At 36.0% G+C, this 18,783-nt stretch overlaps 2 protein-coding genes across 4 annotated transcripts in view; one reads left to right on the forward strand and one right to left on the reverse strand.

Moving 5' to 3' along the window:
- The window catches only part of swt1 (SWT1 RNA endoribonuclease homolog), a 32,215-nt gene extending 24,206 nt beyond the window's left edge, over positions 1-8,009 (reverse strand). For 2 of the 3 annotated variants that reach the window (XM_073816662.1, XM_073816660.1), the window contains exons 1-9: positions 7,901-8,009; positions 7,559-7,692; positions 6,795-6,888; positions 6,579-6,643; positions 3,694-4,750; positions 2,505-2,549; positions 2,309-2,426; positions 1,160-1,255; positions 888-1,076 (exon numbers count right to left, since the gene is read on the reverse strand). In XM_073816662.1, the coding sequence (XP_073672763.1) occupies positions 888-1,076; positions 1,160-1,255; positions 2,309-2,426; positions 2,505-2,549; positions 3,694-4,750; positions 6,579-6,643; positions 6,795-6,878 (1,654 nt within the window). In that variant the 5' untranslated portion in view covers positions 6,879-6,888; positions 7,559-7,692; positions 7,901-8,009. The remainder of the gene's footprint in view (positions 1-887; positions 1,077-1,159; positions 1,256-2,308; positions 2,427-2,504; positions 2,550-3,693; positions 4,751-6,578; positions 6,644-6,794; positions 6,889-7,558; positions 7,693-7,900) is intronic. The other variant, XM_073816661.1, reaches the window with a different exon arrangement.
- Positions 8,010-8,122: 113 nt separating this feature from the next.
- trmt1l (tRNA methyltransferase 1-like) lies at positions 8,123-18,042 on the forward strand. Its single transcript, XM_073816530.1, has 16 exons — positions 8,123-8,226; positions 9,858-9,992; positions 10,097-10,159; positions 10,261-10,374; positions 10,512-10,576; positions 10,667-10,823; positions 12,516-12,636; positions 13,524-13,603; positions 13,708-13,951; positions 14,027-14,239; positions 14,326-14,516; positions 15,963-16,041; positions 16,133-16,299; positions 16,467-16,532; positions 17,251-17,380; positions 17,480-18,042. The coding sequence occupies exons 2-16, from the start codon at positions 9,884-9,886 to the stop codon at positions 17,670-17,672; spliced, it is 1,992 nt and encodes a 663-aa protein (XP_073672631.1). The 5' UTR covers positions 8,123-8,226; positions 9,858-9,883; the 3' UTR covers positions 17,673-18,042.
- Positions 18,043-18,783: the final 741 nt, after the last annotated feature.

Raw genomic sequence — 18,783 nt, forward strand, 5'->3', positions numbered from 1 at the left:
TTCAGCTGTCAAGTTTACATTTTTCACCTAATATTTGTACCTCCTAATGCAGCTGAGTGGTAATGTCGTTTATTATACAATTGCTCAAGTTTTTCTTAATTATACAATTAATTAAAATTAAAATTTCACTTCCAGAATGAAAATTTCCTGATAATAATTTACTTTTTTTAACCAAAAAATCTAATCTTGCACTAACTCTGCGATGGAAAAGTCAAGCATGTTTAGTTCTTCACCTGTGTACTTCGGTAAAAAAAAATGTATTGCAGGGTGAACAACTCCATCTCATTTCCTCCTCCAACTTCAAAATCATCTGACATCGTTTTACCTTTTCTTGCAAACCGCTTACAACACACATGCATGATTACATAATGTGTAAGGTTGAGATAGTGCAAGATGAGAATTTGTGGTTATAAAGTATATAAATGTGTAATTATATACTTTATATAAATAGATATTTATATACTTTATAACCACAAATTTATATACCAATCGTTTTACTTGATAAGACCCTTATTTCTCAGCTGGGATCGCAATTTGACCTTCAAATTGTTGGCCACCATTGAAGTCCACTATATGGAGAAAAATCCTGGAATGATTTTGTCAAAATCCTTCATTTCATTTCGACTGAAGAAAGACAGACATGAACATCTTGGATGACATAGGTGTGAGCACATTTTCATTCTGGAAGTGAACTTCTCCTTTAAAAATACATTTAATCAGAAACAAAAAAGAACTGATAGGGCTTTCTATTCAAACGCAAATGCCCCTGCAGTTGAGTTTCATTGCCCCTCGACAAAGAGTGTTTCTTTTTACATGTCCTGAAAAGTAAATAAACAGTACAGGTACATAACAAATATAAATCATAATCATCTCTGGATATTACTCACCAACAGCTTGGGAGGCCTGCTGCATTGACTGGCCCACAAGTCTAGGCTCCTGATTTTTCAGGCAGCTATAAATGTAGTGCACAGCTGGCCTGGCTTTGCCTTCCACTTTGCTGGAGAGTTTACCACTCTTTAGATAGTCCAACTCTTGCAGCACAACCCATGGGATCAGCAAAGTAGGGAACCCCAGCACTGTGATGAAAATTTGCACCCATATAATTCTTAAAATGCTTAAAATTTAAAAAGCTAGTGATTTAAAAACTCTTTTTTCTTACCACCGAGACCATGTGACCTAATCTTTTTCACAAACTCCAGGTGGCTGAGCAGCACATTGGTATCCAGAATAATAAGAAGGGCCTGTTTATGTTGATCTTCACATGTACGGGTAAAACACACACAGACACAAAGTACAATGCATCATGATTCATATAAAACAACCTTTACAACAAGGTGCATCACGTCCAAAAAGGTTCCAGAAAGGTAGCAAGGACATCATTAAAATAGCCCCTGTGACATGATTAAACCATAATGTTAAGAAGCTACGAGAATATGTTTTGTGGGCAAAGAAAACTGAAATAACAACTTTATTCAACAATTTATTCTCTTCAGTGTCGGTCTTCGAAGTGCATTTATAAGAGTATCACGATGCATGTGTGTGGTGCTGCTGATGCGAGAGCCGGCTTTCTGACAAAGAACGATAAGTAATGGTAAGTAATTCAAATAAGTAAGGTTGGGCAAAAAACTGCAAGTGATCCTCTCTGTCGAAATTTTTAGACAAGTTTACGAAGACCGTTTTAGTTCTAGTTCCACTGCCGTCTATGCAGGATCAGAAAGCTCCACGGATTTAATCAAATATATCTTAATTCGTGTTCTGAAGATTTGATGAAGGTTTGTAACAAAATGAGGGTGAGTAATTGATGACAGATTTTTCATTTTTGGGTAAACTATCCATACACAAAGGATGACAATGATAACAATAAGTAAATAAATAGCACAGTCTACACCACAACTACAACGTTAAAGGCACAGAGAAATTATATTGTTGAAATTGTTGAAATGAACTATAAAAACATTGACATCCAATCAGAATCTATACTGTTTTAAAGGGCTAAAGCAGGGGTCACCACACTCGGTCCTGGAGGGCCGGTGTCCCTACAGAGTTTAGCTCCAACCCTAATCAAACACACCTGAACCAGCTAATTAAGGTCTTAATAGGTATACTTGAAACTTCCAGGCAGCTGTGTTGAGGCAAGTTGGAGCTAAACTCTGCAGGACACCAGCCCTCCAGGATCAAGTTTGGTGACCCTTGGGCTAAAGCATTTAAAGTGGCAAAATTGTTATCATTCTAGTTATCGTTCTTGTGTGAATGGGTCTTTAGCCATTCCAGTAATAAGTCATTTAAAAAAATTCATAGGTGACTTTACTTAGCATTGAGCCGGAACCCTCTTCTGGAGGGTCAATGTCCATGCAGGTGAGCTCTCCACAGTTCACCTCCAGTCGCCTCTCAGAGCGTGCCAGATGAAGCTCCTCCACCAGCTCCATCTAAATAATTAACAAAGCAGAATGAGAAATAAACAATCACACAAGATTTCATTCTAAAATTAGAGGCATGTTGTTTACCTCATGGTCGCAGTCAAATATCTCTGCAGCATCCTGAGGAGTTACCTGAAATTGTAGAAAACAACTATCAGAGATATGTTACAATGTTCAAATTCACTGTCGCTTCCACTTAAATACGGTCTAATATTGATCAGATTTTGTTTTGCTGTCTCTGTAATGCTGTGAGGAATATTGGATAATGTTAACCAGCTCCCAAATAGCCTTTAAGCTACTGATATAGTGAACTCTCATACAGATCTGACTGCATTCTGCTATAGAACTGTGTTGTATTTTATTTAAAGAGAATTAAATGTTTTATTTAAAAGAGAGGCAATGAAAGTGTTTACAGAACATGAAAGCACAGAAATACTCCCACTTTTAGAGTATGCTTATGTTGCAATCAGAAATGTACTATGCAGCCATAAAGGGAAATGGAACAAGTATATGCTACAACTAGTTTGTCTTATGATTTAGTCTAGACAGGAAGTGACTTTGGGGATGCTTAGTGAGGGGGATGCTTAGAAAGTTGAGCGCAAACATTCGAATAGAAGAAAATATATAAAACTTCCTATTTCTATGCATTTCTTGAATATACAATGGTGGCCAAAATTATTAGAACTAGCATTTTCACCAGCTAAAATGGTTTTAAGTCAGTTTTTTTATCTTTTGCTGTAGTGTCAGCAGGAAATGTCAGTTTACATTTCCAGACATTCATTTTGCCATTAATTGTAATAATCCAGTGAGATTTTTGATTGCACAAGGAGTCTGACAACAGCCCGTGCTCCACACAGAGATCTGATCTCATCATCAACCAGTGTGTCTGGAATGACATGAAGAAACAGAACAAACTGAAACAGACTAAATCCAGAAGAACTGTGGCAATGTCTCCAAGATGCTTCAAAAAACCTACCTGCAAAGCTACAGTACTGTTCAAATCTCACTGGATTATTACATTTAACGACAAAATGAATGTTTGGAAATGTAAACTGATATTTCCTATTTGACACACTACAGCAAAAGACAGAAATAACTGACTTAAATCCATCTTTAGCTGGTAAATATGTGTATAATCTTATGGTTGTAGAGTCACCCTGCTGTGTCTGAAGTGACTCCACACCGGCAGTCTCAAAATCCATTCAACAGCCAATTTATATAACCAAGTCCCCAACTTGTACATCACAATACTAGAGAAAATGTCTAAGACACTTACATGTTGTACCTTGCAGGAAGTATTGATAGGTGTTGTGACCTCTCTTGTTTTGTCAGTTTGTGCCTGCTGGACTTGGTGAGATACAGATGAAAGATTTGACGAGCAAAGAGAAGAGGGTTTAAGAGAGGTTTGAGCTGAAACCTCTTGAAGCTTTTGTCCTTGGTGCTGGGAGATAAGACATTTGTGTTTAGATGGAGTGGAACCAAGAAAAGAAGGCTGAGTGGTACTTGGAGTCCTTTGAGTCGAATTGCATACATCAGTGTTTGCCTCAACTTTAACAGCACTGGCCTTCTTTGGGATCTTGAAATTAAGATTTGCTGTGGGACCACCAAAGGATGGCCTTTTTTCTCCTGAGATTACACCAGAGACATTACCAAACTGTACATGCTTTTGCTTCTTGGGTGAAATATCCTCTTGTAATTTAAGTTTAGATCCAGAGTATATATGTTTTACTACTGGCACAGCTTCTTTGGAGTTGTCTTGAGAACTCTGTGCATTAACATTATAATTGGTCTTGTCGGACCTCCTGGCCACCAATGTCTTCCTCATTTCCTTTTTAACATCAGAAAGAGATTCTGCATGTGCAGCACTGGTCATGTCTTTCACATGTTTTCGCTTAGGTTCAGCATGAAGCTCTGGTGACAATCGCCTTTTCATGAGTTTCCTCCTTTTCTCCTGGAGATTCTCAGAAGAACAATCATCCTTTGCAGGTGTTCGCCTGAGATGCTCCGCTGTGGATCTCCTCGACACCAGCTCTTGTCTCTTTTTCTCCAACTCTTTTGAAGAAGGCTGGTTAGTTGCAGCATGCCTGCTGGAACTTCTCCCTGAGATATGGGGACTTGCATTTTCATGCTTCCCTTTAGATTTCGCTCGCTCTTTGTCATGTGTGACAGGTGACTTGAAAATTGGCCTGGATTTCTCTGCTGCTTGGCTTTCTTTGGATTTTTCCTCCCTGCCCTTGCTCTCTTTAACTTCTGTTTTCTTGATTTTTCCTTCAAATCCTCTTGTTGATGTTGAGTCGGTGGCCCTCCTCTCCTTAGCTCTGTCTTTGTCAGAACTACAAAGCATTAGAAAAAAGAAGCCAGGCATATGTTTTATTGAATAAAATAAGAGGATCATACAAAATGCATGTTATTTTTTAGTACTGGCCTCAAGAAGATACTTCACATAAAAGATGTTAACATATAGTCGATATGAGAAAATAATAGTTGAATTCATAAACTATTCACCCCATTCAATAGTTTACATACACTTGATTCTTAATACTGTGTTGTTACCTAAATGACCCACTGCTGTTTTTTTTTTATTTATTTAGTGATAGTTGTTCATGAGTCCCTTATTTGTCCTGAACAGTTAAACTGTCCACTGTTCTTCAGAAAAAATATTTGGTTTGAGATCCATCTTTTCACACTGTGACTGAGGACGACTGAGGGACTTATATGCAACCATTACAGAAGGTTCAAACGCTAAGTGATGCTTCAGAAGGAAGCACAATGCACTGCACTGGATTTTTGAAGATCAGGGTTGATGTGTCGACTTTATGAAATTAACAAAAATTTGCATATTCATATCTAAGATTATGCGTTATTAACTGTATTATGAAAATGTCTTATGAATTATCATATTTATCTCATTCTTAATCTTTTTGAGAATATGTATTCAATGCCCTAACAGTTTTACCCTGACTGACCTTTTGAGACATGACATGAGACTGTTGCAATGTAGCTATGTTTTTTTCGTACATTTCATCATATCTATCATCAACTCCATCAGACAGACCGATGTCCTTAGAACAAGAAGTACTTCTTAGCAAATGTGCCTTTTTGAAGTTTGGGTTGGTGGGCAAACATGCTAATTAATAACACCTTTGTTCACAAGCTGAGACATGAGTAATGTGTTCTTAATAAAAATTAGACATATAAGCGACCTATTGACTTCCTGTACTTTCTCTCCGCTCCCTATCTTTTACTCTGATACTGGGTGCACCTAGACCACCTAATATTTCTATTAGACTTACTTCTCTCAGATTAGAGCTTTGAATGTGACTTAGATCTTTAATTCGACTTTGATTTTAATTCTAATTTAATTAATTAGACTATATTTAATTAGACCTTGTTTGATCAGATTGACAAATTATTTAATTATTCACAACTTGGAATTGGAATTAATATGTTTATTCCTTTTAATCAAAATTACATTAATGGAATCAACAGTCATTAATAATGTGACTCTTGTTATTGCTGCTATTCTTTTAATTGTGGCATTTATTTTCATATTCAAAGATATACATAACTTTTGAAAACTTTGAATAAATTTATAACCATTTTAACCCCCACCCGTCTATTTGGAAGTATAGTTTGATTTTTTTTCAACATTTTCCATTTGGATATTAAGAAAATTTGATTTCCAGTATTAATATCATAACATTATTGATGCAGTTTGTCATTTTGCAATGTGAATGCATTCACAAGCTTCGTGGACATACGTATAAATACCACTTTAGATGTAGCTTCTGTGTTTTCTGCCATTTATATCTCACCAAGTTCTGTGTTTTGATGCACAGATTTAATAAGAAACCAAACAGACCTTTATAAAGGAAATCTGATTTAAGCAAGAGCTCACAAAACACTAATGAGAATATCGCTACAAAATAAATTACATTTTCACAATGAATGAATTAATAAATTAATGAATGCATCCAAGTAACCTTTTTATTTGGACAAGTGAATGACTGATGCACACGAAAAGGCATAATATCGAGCCCAGACTTATCTGTCATTTTTTTAAGTTATTAAAAATATTCTCAGATACAGCAGAGATGACAGGATGTCAGTTGTATACAACATAGATTCTAATGAAAAAATATTGTGTGCCCAGAGACCCACCTTTCGTGTTGTTGATGATGTTTCTGTTTTCTATTTGGGTTGCTGAATATCTTTGTGTCTGTCCCCTGTGACCAAAAAACATTCACGCTTTTACCAAATGGTTTTATCCTGTCAGAATTCATTTTAATAAATTAATTTGTATTTGCTAAAAAACTGAGTACAAGTTAAGTTAAGAATAACTCAAATTAAAATCTACTTTTGTTGTAGTTTTCTCACCTTCTTCTCATCCTCACGTGAAGAGTTTGATGAGATTCTTTCCTCCTTTTTGTGTTTCTTCCTCTTTGATTTTTTGCTTGACATCTTGAAAGCCCTATGACAGAACATTTTTCATTCTTTACCATTTAAAAAAAATCAAAAATACAGGGTCTAACATAAGAAATCCACACGTTGGTTATTCATTACTTTTTAAAAGGAGAGCAGTAAAACTGTAGTGCTGAATGGCTTTTACAACATATTACTTCAAATCCACTAAAACTAAAATGATTAAAAACATACATAAATAGAAATAATATGAATATGTAACATAATGTTACAAAGAAAATTGGCATTTAACTTAAATAAGTTAAAGTTAAATTACTAAAAATTAAAACTAAAGTTAAATATAAATAATAAAAATCCTGAAATGAATAAAAGCACAAGACAAAATGACTAAAACTTTATATATAATATATATATATATAACTAAATATAAAAAAATAATAAAATGAATAAATTCAATCATAGTATATTAAAATGCTAAAATAGCATTAGAAAGCAGAAATGTAAAGGTGACATTTTGGTAAATTTTAATTAACAAAACAAATTATAAAATCTTTTTGTATAACGCATACTATAATTTAAAAAATATATGGGAAAGAAAGGACCTCTAGCTTTGGATTTTAAAAATTACAACGAGATTTTTGTTACATAGTAACAAAACACTATCATTTAAATATCATAAGTATCATTTACATGTATTTTTCCACACAAAAATGTAGTACCTTAGAGTGGCTTTCTAGTAAGTACTAGGTACAAGGAAAAATGTTTTTCTCCCAAGAGCTGCATATCAGCAAATCCCAGACAGAAATCCAGTTCATCCTTGAGGAACAGATAACGCCAATGTAAACCAACTGAACTGAAACACCACAATTAAATCTCGTCAGTGAATATGTTTGAACTTTAAGTCATACAGAAATACACTTTTATTTACATTAAAGCACATTTCCCCATGACCTTCCTACATGTTTACAACTTAAAATCTTGTCATACTTATGGAATTCACGACTCTATTACAAGTTCTAATTCTATTTTCTGCAGCTTCAATTGGAAAGAGATTGACCTACCACAAGAAGGAGTGATGTTGTTAAATACGACGCTGAATGACAGAAAAATAAGACAATTCTCAAGTCATGAGAGCTGTTCACTTCACCACTTGCATTGCATTTGCTTTGGTTGAATTCACTTCCGCTCTCTTTTTAGTTTGCGTAGTTTGAGAGAATCCGATTGGTCCGCGGCCACAACGCTCAGTGCGTACGGAATCTACGTACGCTAGTTAGGGAAAATGGCGGAGCTCAAGGAAGAGGACGCTGAGCAACTTCACCAGGAGGACGCCAATATAAAAGGCAACATAATTTGAATTCATAATGCTAAAATGATTCCGACGTGCTTTGTAAGTTCCTTAAATAACGCTCAGCATTTAAGAATTTAGTATTTTTATGCAATTAATTCTTAATACGACTTCAAAACTGCAGAAGTAAATATAGGCCTCCTCACGGAGCTGCACCATAGGACCTAGGTGTAAATAATGTAAATGTTCAAAACGACTCTGTATCTCAGCGCATATCGACAAAGAACTGACATGTAGATAGATTGCAAATACTAAATCAATCGATGTTTTCCTTGAGTTGAGCAATAAGCTGTAAATAACAGGGTTGTATATATGTAGCGATGGTCTTATCGCGGAGCTCCGCACCAGGGCCGTTCTGCTTGGTAACATCAGCCTCAGAAAGCGGGACTGGTTACTCCATGGAAATGTGCATTGGCTAACATACGAGGGCGCTCCAGTATAGTTGAATTTTCATAGTTTTCTTCACTAGTGTCTCCAAGGCCAGCGGTGTGCTAAGAGCTAGCATACATCACTTTTCTGTCGTTTCTCCGACCACTAAATGTCCAAACATAATCCATTCTTTTTTAAAGTTTAACGTAAATTCTTCCATTTCCCCCATTTTTTTCGACGGCTCTACTGCAGAGGTATTTGTAAATACTTTGGTAAATCATAATTATGACTTAAAAGTCGCAATTAATAGATAACGAGATATAAACATGTTTAAAAATCGACTTTTTACGTTATAATTTTTTTTAAGCAAGAAATATGTTTCAGTGCATTATGACATTATATGCAATAATTATGATTTACTGTGATATATTTACACGTCAAAAGTTTTTGAACAGTATTTTCTGCTTACCAAAACTGCATTTATTTAATCCAAAGTACAGCAAAAACAGTAACATTTTTAAATATGTTTACTATTTAAAATAACTGTTTTCTACTTAAATATATATTTTAAAATGTAATGTATTCCTGTGATTTCAAAGCTGAATTTTTAGCATCATTACTCCAGTCACATGATCCTTTAGAAATCATTAATATTCTGAAAAAATTAACTCAACTGTTGTAAATATTGAAAAGGTAGCTTTGATCACAGGAATAAATTACATTTTAAAATGTATTCAAAGAGAAAGCTGTTATTTTAAATAGTATAAACATTTCACAATATTACTGCTTTTGCTGTATTTTGGATCAAACAAATGCAGGTTTGGTGTGCAGAAGAGAATTCTTAAAAAAAAAACATTAAAAAATCTTACTGTTCAAAAACTTTTGACTGATAGTGTATATGTGACTAAATCTAACCACTCCACATTGTTTACACAATGAATACTAACATTATTTCACTCCCAGTTTAAAACATCATAGTTTCTATTATATAATATTTTCAAGATGATTTTTATATTTCAGTGTTGAAACTAAATAAAATATATATTTAAACAGTTAAGATGTAATCCAATAACAGTTTTATTGTGGCATTCATTAAATAAAAAGAAATTAAATCTGTTTGTTTTAATAATAAATAAACCCTTGGGACATGAAAGTAACCAATTATGTTTTCAACACTGGTGGTAATACAGTACAGTAATATTTTTAACTGATTAAATATTTATAATTGTTTGTTTTTTTCATGCAAAAGGAAAACTGCTTTGTCTCAAATGTTTTCCTGAAATGCGAATTTGTGTTTGTCTCAGTAGTTACTGAGAGTGATGCTAATAAGATGCTTGCTGAATCTGAGGCATGTGAGCAATTGCCTGTTCATGACGCCTCAACTAATCCAGTGAAAACTGAGGACAAAAATGGACAAACATCCTCCACTGTTGTGTCAGGTAAATATTCAAAAGTATTGACACCCCATGATCATTATTACAATCCCCTGACTTGATGTCCCTCAGCACGGTTGAATCCTTAAAACTTTTCATCTCTGTTTCAGAGAGACATGTGTCTATCCAAACTACACTGGAAGGACTCGAAGGGCTTGTGGATTTAAATGGAGGTATGGAAACAAGAGTATCTGTTTGTTCTTGTGTGTTTATTAAAACCACCAGCAAAGCATTTGGATTAAAAGATAACAAACATTTTCACTGATTTCAACAGCTGGACGGAAGTCTTGTCCATTGTGTCCAGAAGAGAAATTTAAGGCCTGCTACAGTCATAAGCTTAGACGACATCTGCAGAACCTGCACTGGAAAGTTTATGTGGAATTTGAAGGTAAACAGTCTTTAGATTCCCTGTGGCGCCTCTGTAATTGTCTTTTCCAATGAGCGTTTGAAAGCCATCGCCTCAGGTGTCAGCTAATACATAATACATTTTGCATGGGAAAATTAACTTTGTTTCCCTTCCTACAGGCCAAAGGATGTGCATCTGTCATCTACCATGCCGACAACTCAAATCCAGTCTAGGCTCTGACCAGGTTAGATCAGGGTTTCTTCACGTGCCTATTAATCAGGAAATAGATCCTCTGGAATGGATCTGTTAATGTATGTTTTTATCTCATCTCCAGACTCAATGCAGACTGGTGGCTCACTACCACTGTGTGGTTTGCTCTGTCACGATTGCTCGCAAGACAGACATGATCAGTCATCTCAAACGCCACATCAACAAGGGTGAGACAGAAGCCAGCTATTCAGCCAGCTCAGATGTCCCTTTTGAAGAGCCTGGTGAGCCTTTAATCTGTCGGTGTTGACAGAATGACATCTTTTAAAGTTCAGATGCTTCCTTGTTTGATGTGCTTTACTGAAATGACAGATAATTTGTGCTGGCAGCACAGTAGAAGGTAAGACAATTGACATTAACAGAGAACCGTATTCAAACCCCTTCATTAAAATCTTTGCAAATTTATTAAAAACAAAAAACTTAAATGATTCCATTGCATAAGTATTCATACCCTTATCTGGGACACTTGAAATTTAGCTCAGGAGCATTCATATTGCTTGTAGATGTTACTACACTTCGAGTGGAGTTGGCAAATTCAATTGAATGGCCATGATTTGGAAAGGCACACACATTTTAACAAAATGTCTAATGGCTGGAAATGCATATCAGAGCAAAACCCAAGCCCTGAGGTAAAAAGAAACTGCCTGTAGAGCTCAGAGACAGGATTGCATCAAGCCACACATCTGGGGAAGAGTTCAGAAAAAAATTCAACTGCATTGAAGCTTCACAGAAGCATGTAGTCTCCATTACCCTTTATGGAAGAAGCAGGACTCTTTCTAGAGCTGGCCTCCTTGCCAAACTGAGCAATTGATGGAGAACGGCTTTGGTTGGAATGGTGACCAAGAACCTGAGGATCACTCTAGTTAAGCTCCATGATCATACAGTGTGTGGAGATAGGAGAAACCTACAGAAGGACAAACATCACTGCAACACTCCACCGATCTGAGCTTTATGGCAGTGTGGCAAGACTCAATCCTCTCCTCAGTAAAAACTGTGAGAAACAAGGTTCTTCGGTCTGATGAACCTCACTTTCAAGCATCATGTTTGAAGGAAACCAGGCACTGCTCATCACCTGCAGATTATCATCCTAAAAGTAAAGTGTGGTGGTAGCAGCCTCATGCTGTGGAGCAAAATTTAAAGATTTTGAGCCTTAATGAAAACCCAGTCCAGAGCATTCAGAAGCTCAGACTGGGCAGATGGTTCACCTTCCAACATGACAATGACCCTAAGCACACAACAAGAGTGGTTTATAGACAGGTCTGTGAATGTCCTTGAGCGGTCTGCTCCCTTCCAACCAAAGCTTGAGAGGTGAAGAAGAGGTGAGGTGAAGAATAGCAGATAATTGCCAAAGGCTGTAAAGGTGCTTCAGCTAAGTACTGCGTTAAGGGTGGGAATACTTATGCAATGTACATATTTCAGTTTTTTATTTTTAATAAATTGACAAAGTTGTGACGATGTTGTTTTTGCTTTGTTATTATGGTGCATGGAGTGTAGATTGATGTGGAAAAAACATAATTTAAAGCAATTTAACATAAGGCAGCAACATAAAACATGAAAAAAATGAAGGGATATGAATACTTTCGCAAGGCACTGTAGATGCTGGGATTGTTTTTCTGAAAAGACTAGCGTTTTTTTGCGATGTGCAATTTAAAAACTGTATTACGGTAGGGTAAGAATAGTCAAATCTAACCGAAACCATAAAGCACTCACACTATCGCAGGGTGAATGTCTTCAGAAGTAACATACCGTAGAAGATCGCCTTGAGGTTGTTCATGATTAGGCCTTTGGTTTGCAGTTTAAAATCTCACGGGATGCATCTGCAACGATAAAACACTTTTATTTGTTACAACATGTGCATACGCAGTTAGCTGTGTCAACTTGAATTTGTCCATTTTGATTTTCAACATCTTTCTCAGTCCCAGGTGGACAGGCCTATGAGATCATGAAAGAGTTGGGCACCAATGTCCAGCTCATGCCCAACCACACTACACCCCAGAAAACAGACACCTACTTCAGCCGCAAGATGAAGACAAACAGGTTTGAGAAATTTTTCTGTAAAATGACTCATTACCTTGCCAACATTAAATATTTATCCCTCCTTAAAGGATTAGTTCACTTTCAGAATAAAGATTTTCTAATAATTTTCTCACCCCCATGTCATCCAAGATGTCCATGTCTTTCGTTCTTCAGTTACATAAAAATGTTTTGAGGAAAACATTCCAGGATTTTTCAGCATGTAGTGGACTTGTATGGTGGGCAACGGTTTGAAGGTCCAAAATGCAGTTTCAGTGCAGCTTAAAAAGGGCTCTACACGATCCCAGCCAAGAAATAACAATTAACAATCGTTCATTTTCTAAAAAAAATAAAATTTCTATACTTTTTAACCACAAATGCTCATCTTTCACTAGCTCTGCAATGCACATGCATGTCTTCATGCATTACGTAAAAGGTAGGGTAGGGTAAAAAACTCCATCTCATTTGCTTTTCCAACATTGTCCTTTTTCTTATTTTGTAAAGGGCGTTTAGCTGATTTTGTGTGTTTGCTTTGTAAACACAGGTTGGGTACTTTCACTTACGTCACACATGCGTAATGTAATGGGTGAGGTTGAGCTAGTGCAAGATGAACATTTGTGGTTAAAAAGTATAGAAATTTAATTTTTTTTAGAAAATGGCAGATGGTTTCGCTTGATAAGACCCTTATTCCTTAGCTGGGATTGTGTAGAGCCCTTTGAAACTGCAATTTAGACTTTCAAACTACTGGTCACCATTGAAGTCCACTGTATGGAGAAAAATCCTGGAGTTTTTTTTAATAAAATATATAATATTTAAAAAATACTAAATTATCAGGTCTTTGGGTCATGGATATTCTGTTGAAAAGGAAAAAAATGCCTAAATATTACATTATCTCAATGTGTTTGCTGTAGGCAGCTGGTGTTCTGCTCTCTCGCAGTTCTTGCTGAAGAAAGGAATCCACTCGAATGTCTCGATGCCTTTGGAGCCACTGGTAGGGAACATAGAAAGACAAGTTAACAGCTCATGACGATAATAATATCACGGCTCAGTTTTTGCTGTTTAATAAAAATGAAAACATATTGATCCTTTTTGTAGGCATCATGGGTTTGCAGTGGGCAAAGCATCTGCGTAACTCTGTGAAGGTCACTATAAACGACATAAACGAAGCTTGTGTTAAGATGATCAAGGAGAACTGTCATCTGAACCACATCCGAGTAGAAGGGAATCGTACAGGGAGGCAGCTAGATGGAGCGGGAGATGCAGACTCACCCATTGCTTCAGTAGAAGTGGTGAAGATGGACGCCAATGTCATCATGCACCTGAGACCCTTTGACTACATGTGAGTAAGAGACCAAAAAACAATGGTTATTTCTCGTTAATAGTAAGTCTAACCACATTCTTGTCTTTAAATTAGACACCTTGACCCATTCGGAACAGCTGTAAACTATCTGGACGCTGCTTTTCGAAATGTTCGGAATTTGGGCATTGTCTCTGTGACGTCGACAGACACTGGTTCGCTTTACTCCAAATCTCTGAATGTGACGCTTCGACATTACGGCTGCCAGATCGTCCGAACTGAGTATTACAGGGAGCTCGCAGCACGTATGGTATTGGCATCAGTTGCCAGGTGGGAAAGTCTTTTTCAAATAAATCACCATATATTTATTTTATTAGATAATTTACAAAATGTCTTGTTAATGCATGTACATGCAGCGCGGCTGCACGCTGCAACAAAGGGATCGAGGTGCTATTGGCCGTGGCTCTTGAGCACTTTGTCCTTGTGGTGGTGCGAGTTCTCAGAGGGCCCACCCAGGCAGATGAGTCTGCTAAGAAACTGCGGCAGCTGTTGCACTGCCAGTGGTGTGAAGAAAGGGTGTTCCTTAAGCTAGGAAGCATGGTAGAAGGTGAGAAAGCACTTGGGTAAACAAATAGCTGCATCCTGTAGCTCAGATAGTTGAGCCAGTAATGGCAAGGTCATTGAAAGGAATGCATGAAATGATCAAATGTAGTAAAGCTGCCAAATGCATAATGTACAGCGGTAGCCAAAATGATTAGAACACTAGGATTTTCACCAGCTAAAATGGTTTTAAGTCAGTTATTTCTCTTATTTGCTGTAGTGTGTCAGAAGGAAATATCAGTTTACATTTCCAAACATTCATTTTGCGATTAATTGTAATAATCCAGTGAGATTTTTGTTTGCACAAGGAGTCTGACAACAGTCAGTGTTCCACACAGAGATCTGATCTCATTATTTATTTTATTTATTTATCTGGATCCCCATTAGCCACTACAAAAAAAAAAATTATCAAAATTATCATCCAGTCTGTCTGGAATGACATGAAGAAACAAAACAAACTAAGACAAAATGTAGAAGAACTGTGGCAATGTCTCCAAGATGCTTCAAGAAACCTACTTGCAAAGCTACAGTACTGTTAAAAGTTTTAGACACTTGTGTAAAAAATGCTGTAAAATGAGGATGCTTTTAAAAAATAATGTCATAAATAGATTTTCTTTATCAATTAACTTCTATTAACTAAATTAAATTAACATTTGTCTGGACAAAATTATATAATATTTAGGATATTAAGCAAAGATGATGTTCCATGAAGATATTCTGTAAATATACCATAATTATATCAAATCTTAATTTTTGATTAGTTATATGCAATGCTAAGGACTTAATTTGGACAACATTAAAGGCGATTTTTTTTTTTCATCCTCAGATTCTAGATTTTCAAATAGTTGTATCTCAGCCAAATACTCTCCTAGCCTAACAAATTATACATCAATGGAAATGTAGTATATATTTTTATATTATATTTATTGTAAATGTGTATACATCTCAATTTCAAAAATTGACCATTATGACTAGTTTTGTGGTCCAGGGTCACATTTGGTGTGACAATCCTTTGCGTTTAAAGTAGCTTTTGCCGTAGGTGCACTGTCACATAGTTTTTCAGGTAGCTTTGCAGGTAAGTCTTTTGAAGCATCTTGAAAACATTGCCACAGTTCCTCTGGATTAAGTCTGTCTCAGTTTGTTCTGTTTCTTCATGTCATTCCAGACAGACTGGATGAAGATGAGATCAGATCTCTGTGTGGAGCACTGGCTGTTGTCAGACTGCTTGTGCAAACAAAAATCTCACTGAATTATTACAATTAAGGGCAAAATGAATGCTTGGAAATGTAAACTGATATTTCCTACCAACACACTACAGCAAAAGATAGAAATAACTGACTTGACACCATTTTGTAGCTGGTGAAAATACTAGTGTTCTAATACTTTCGGCCACCACTGTAAATATAAATAGTCTAAGCATAAATAATCACATTTCTATATATGGTATAAACAGAAAACCTGTACAGACAGCTGCCTTGCCAGTGCCATGGAAGTATGCCAGGAAAAACTGCAGTAGAGCTTGGACCACTTTGGTGAGATGATATCATTCATACTTTTCTTTGTTTTGTTTTTTTGCTGGTAAAAACACTTGTTAATGCATAATTCTCTCTTTTCATCCATCAGGGCTGGTCCTTTGTTTAACACTGGATTTCTAAGGCGGATGTTGGTAGCGACAGTGCAGTACAATATGGAAGACATCCAGCCTCTGCTAAAGACTCTCATCTGTGAAGCTGACTGCACCACTCTCAAGCCTTTCCCCGTCCCAGGATACTCTGCCCTCTCCAACCAAGGTGTGTTTGGGCGTGCAAGTTTTTATCCATCACTGTTATGCAGTAATCTTCTGCTCATTCATGATTAAGTACACCTTGAGACGATGAATCAGCTTTTTGTGTAATCAGGCCTTGGCTTTTGATTACATTTTTCAATTAATTTTGACGCATCTTGGTTTTTTTTTTAGTGGAGTGTGGTGTGGTCATAAAAACTGTGCAGAAAGTTGAAGACGCAGATACATCAGACCAATCAGGTATTTGTTGTATTATCAATGTGTTTTATCAGCGGTTCTCCTCCCTATTTAAAGGGAATTTAATTGTTCCTAGTTATCCCAAATTGAAATGATAGTCACCCATAAAATAAACATCTGTCGTTGTTTCAAACCCATAAGCCTTTTTTATCTTTGAAGACATTTTTAATGAAACCTATGAGATATCTGCCCCTCTATTGCACGTTCAAGGCCTAAAAAGAAAAAGACTTTGTTTAAATAGTCCATGTGTCATCAGAGGTTTAACTGTAATGCTATGAAGCTACAAAATTATTGAATATTGAGAGAAATTGTAGAATAAAATTGTTATTTTTGTTTTTTCTGTGCACAAAAAGTACTCTCGTAGCTTCTTAACATTATAGTTGTATAATTGATATCACATGGACTAATATAATGATGTCCTTACTATCTTTCTGGGCCTTGAACATGTTAGTTGCATTGCGTATATGCAGGGTCAGAAAGCTTTGGATTTCATCAAAAATATCTTAATTTGTGTTCCAAAAATGAACAAAGGTCTTACGGGTTTGGAACGACGTGAGCATGAGTAATTAATGACAGAATTTTCATTTTTGGGTGAACTCGAACATCATAGACATGCTCAAACATACTTGGGTGAACTATGCCTTTAAGTGGGATTTATAGTAGCATAAATGTTAGACTGTATAGAAAACATGCTACATCTTGTTTTACTTTTTGAATTCAGGGAAAAGAAAGACCAAAGGCGAGGACTCTGGGAACGTGCTGAAGAAAATCAAAGGTGATGCATCTTTGGAGCATCCAGCGTTCTACTACAGCATCCATCGGCATAGCATCCGCGGCATGAACATGCCCAAGTTAGTCAGCGCAAACTAACACTGTCATATACTATTGAACAACAATACAAATGTCATAATCCAAGCCGAATCTGACACTAAACTTTGTTACTTTCTCAGGCTGAATAAGTTCCTGCAGTATCTCACGGAGGCCGGGTTCAGAGTGAGCCGTACACACTTTGACCCAACAGGTGTGCGAACCGATGCCACCCTGGCACAGTTTAAAGAAGTGCTTACAAAATACAGCGTGCCTACATACTCGTCCACCCCTCAGAGCAGCCCTATCAGCTCAGACCGACGTCAGACTCTCTAAATTTCAGATGTTCATGAAACGTAACCAGCATTTTGACTTTTCCCATGTGGACATGCATTTAAGAGCTTTCTTTTGCCTGTTCTTGTTGGTGAAATTTCCTGTTTATTTTAGAGAGTTTTTGTGGATTGCACTGAGGCTTTGACCTATTACAGGCTTACAGTATTTGATTAACCATTCTTTTTTGACTGTGAAGCAGTATTGACTGTTATTCTTTGCCGTTTTTCATATTTAATCTTTAAAAATATTTATAAAGACCCTGTTAGGGTCAAGGTTTATATTGATCTTGCTTGATGTGATTTTCTATTCAACTTTTTTTTGCATCTATATTTTACCTGATTGCTACAACATCAATAAAACATTTTACATCATATATCTTTTGTATAATTTGAGAACATTGACATTTAGCTTTGGTGATTCACAAAAAAAATTCCAGGGCAAAATTTTACCTAAAAAAAAACAGAAAATTTAGCACGTTTCAGACTACTAATAAATTTACTTTTTGGATTGTAAGTTATCTTATAATTTTTAAAGCAGTTAAGCACATTTTCTGCCTAGAGTGCTCACTCTTTTAAGATTCTTATTTACTGTGTAGTATATTATAAAATGTGACTCAGGACCACAGACCAGTCTTAAGCAGCGCAGGTATATTTGTAGCAATAGCTAAAAATACATTGTATGGGTCAAAATAATTTATTTTTCTTTTATGCTGAAAATATTTTGTAAATTGCCTACCGTAAATATATCAAAACTTAATTTTTGATTAGTAATATGCATTGCTAAGAACTTAATTTGGACAACTTTAAAGGTGATTTTCTCAATATTTAGATTTTTTGTACCCTCAGATTCCAGATTTTCAAATAGTTGTTTCTCAGCTAAATACAAACCATACATCAATGGTTAGCATATTTATGACTGGTTTTGTGGTCCAGGGTCACAAATTTGATTTAAATAATAGAATTTAGAGACATATGCTTTAATGTTTTAAAAAATGCAAAAACAAATCATCATAAAAATGGGCTTTATTCTATTTTTTTTAAATGTGACCCTGGACCACAAAACCAGTCATAAGGGTCAATTTAAAAAAAAAAAGCTTTCCATCGATATATGGTTT

The sequence above is a fragment of the Garra rufa genome, chromosome 13 (assembly GCF_049309525.1).
Source record: "Garra rufa chromosome 13, GarRuf1.0, whole genome shotgun sequence".
NCBI lineage: Eukaryota > Metazoa > Chordata > Actinopteri > Cypriniformes > Cyprinidae > Garra > Garra rufa.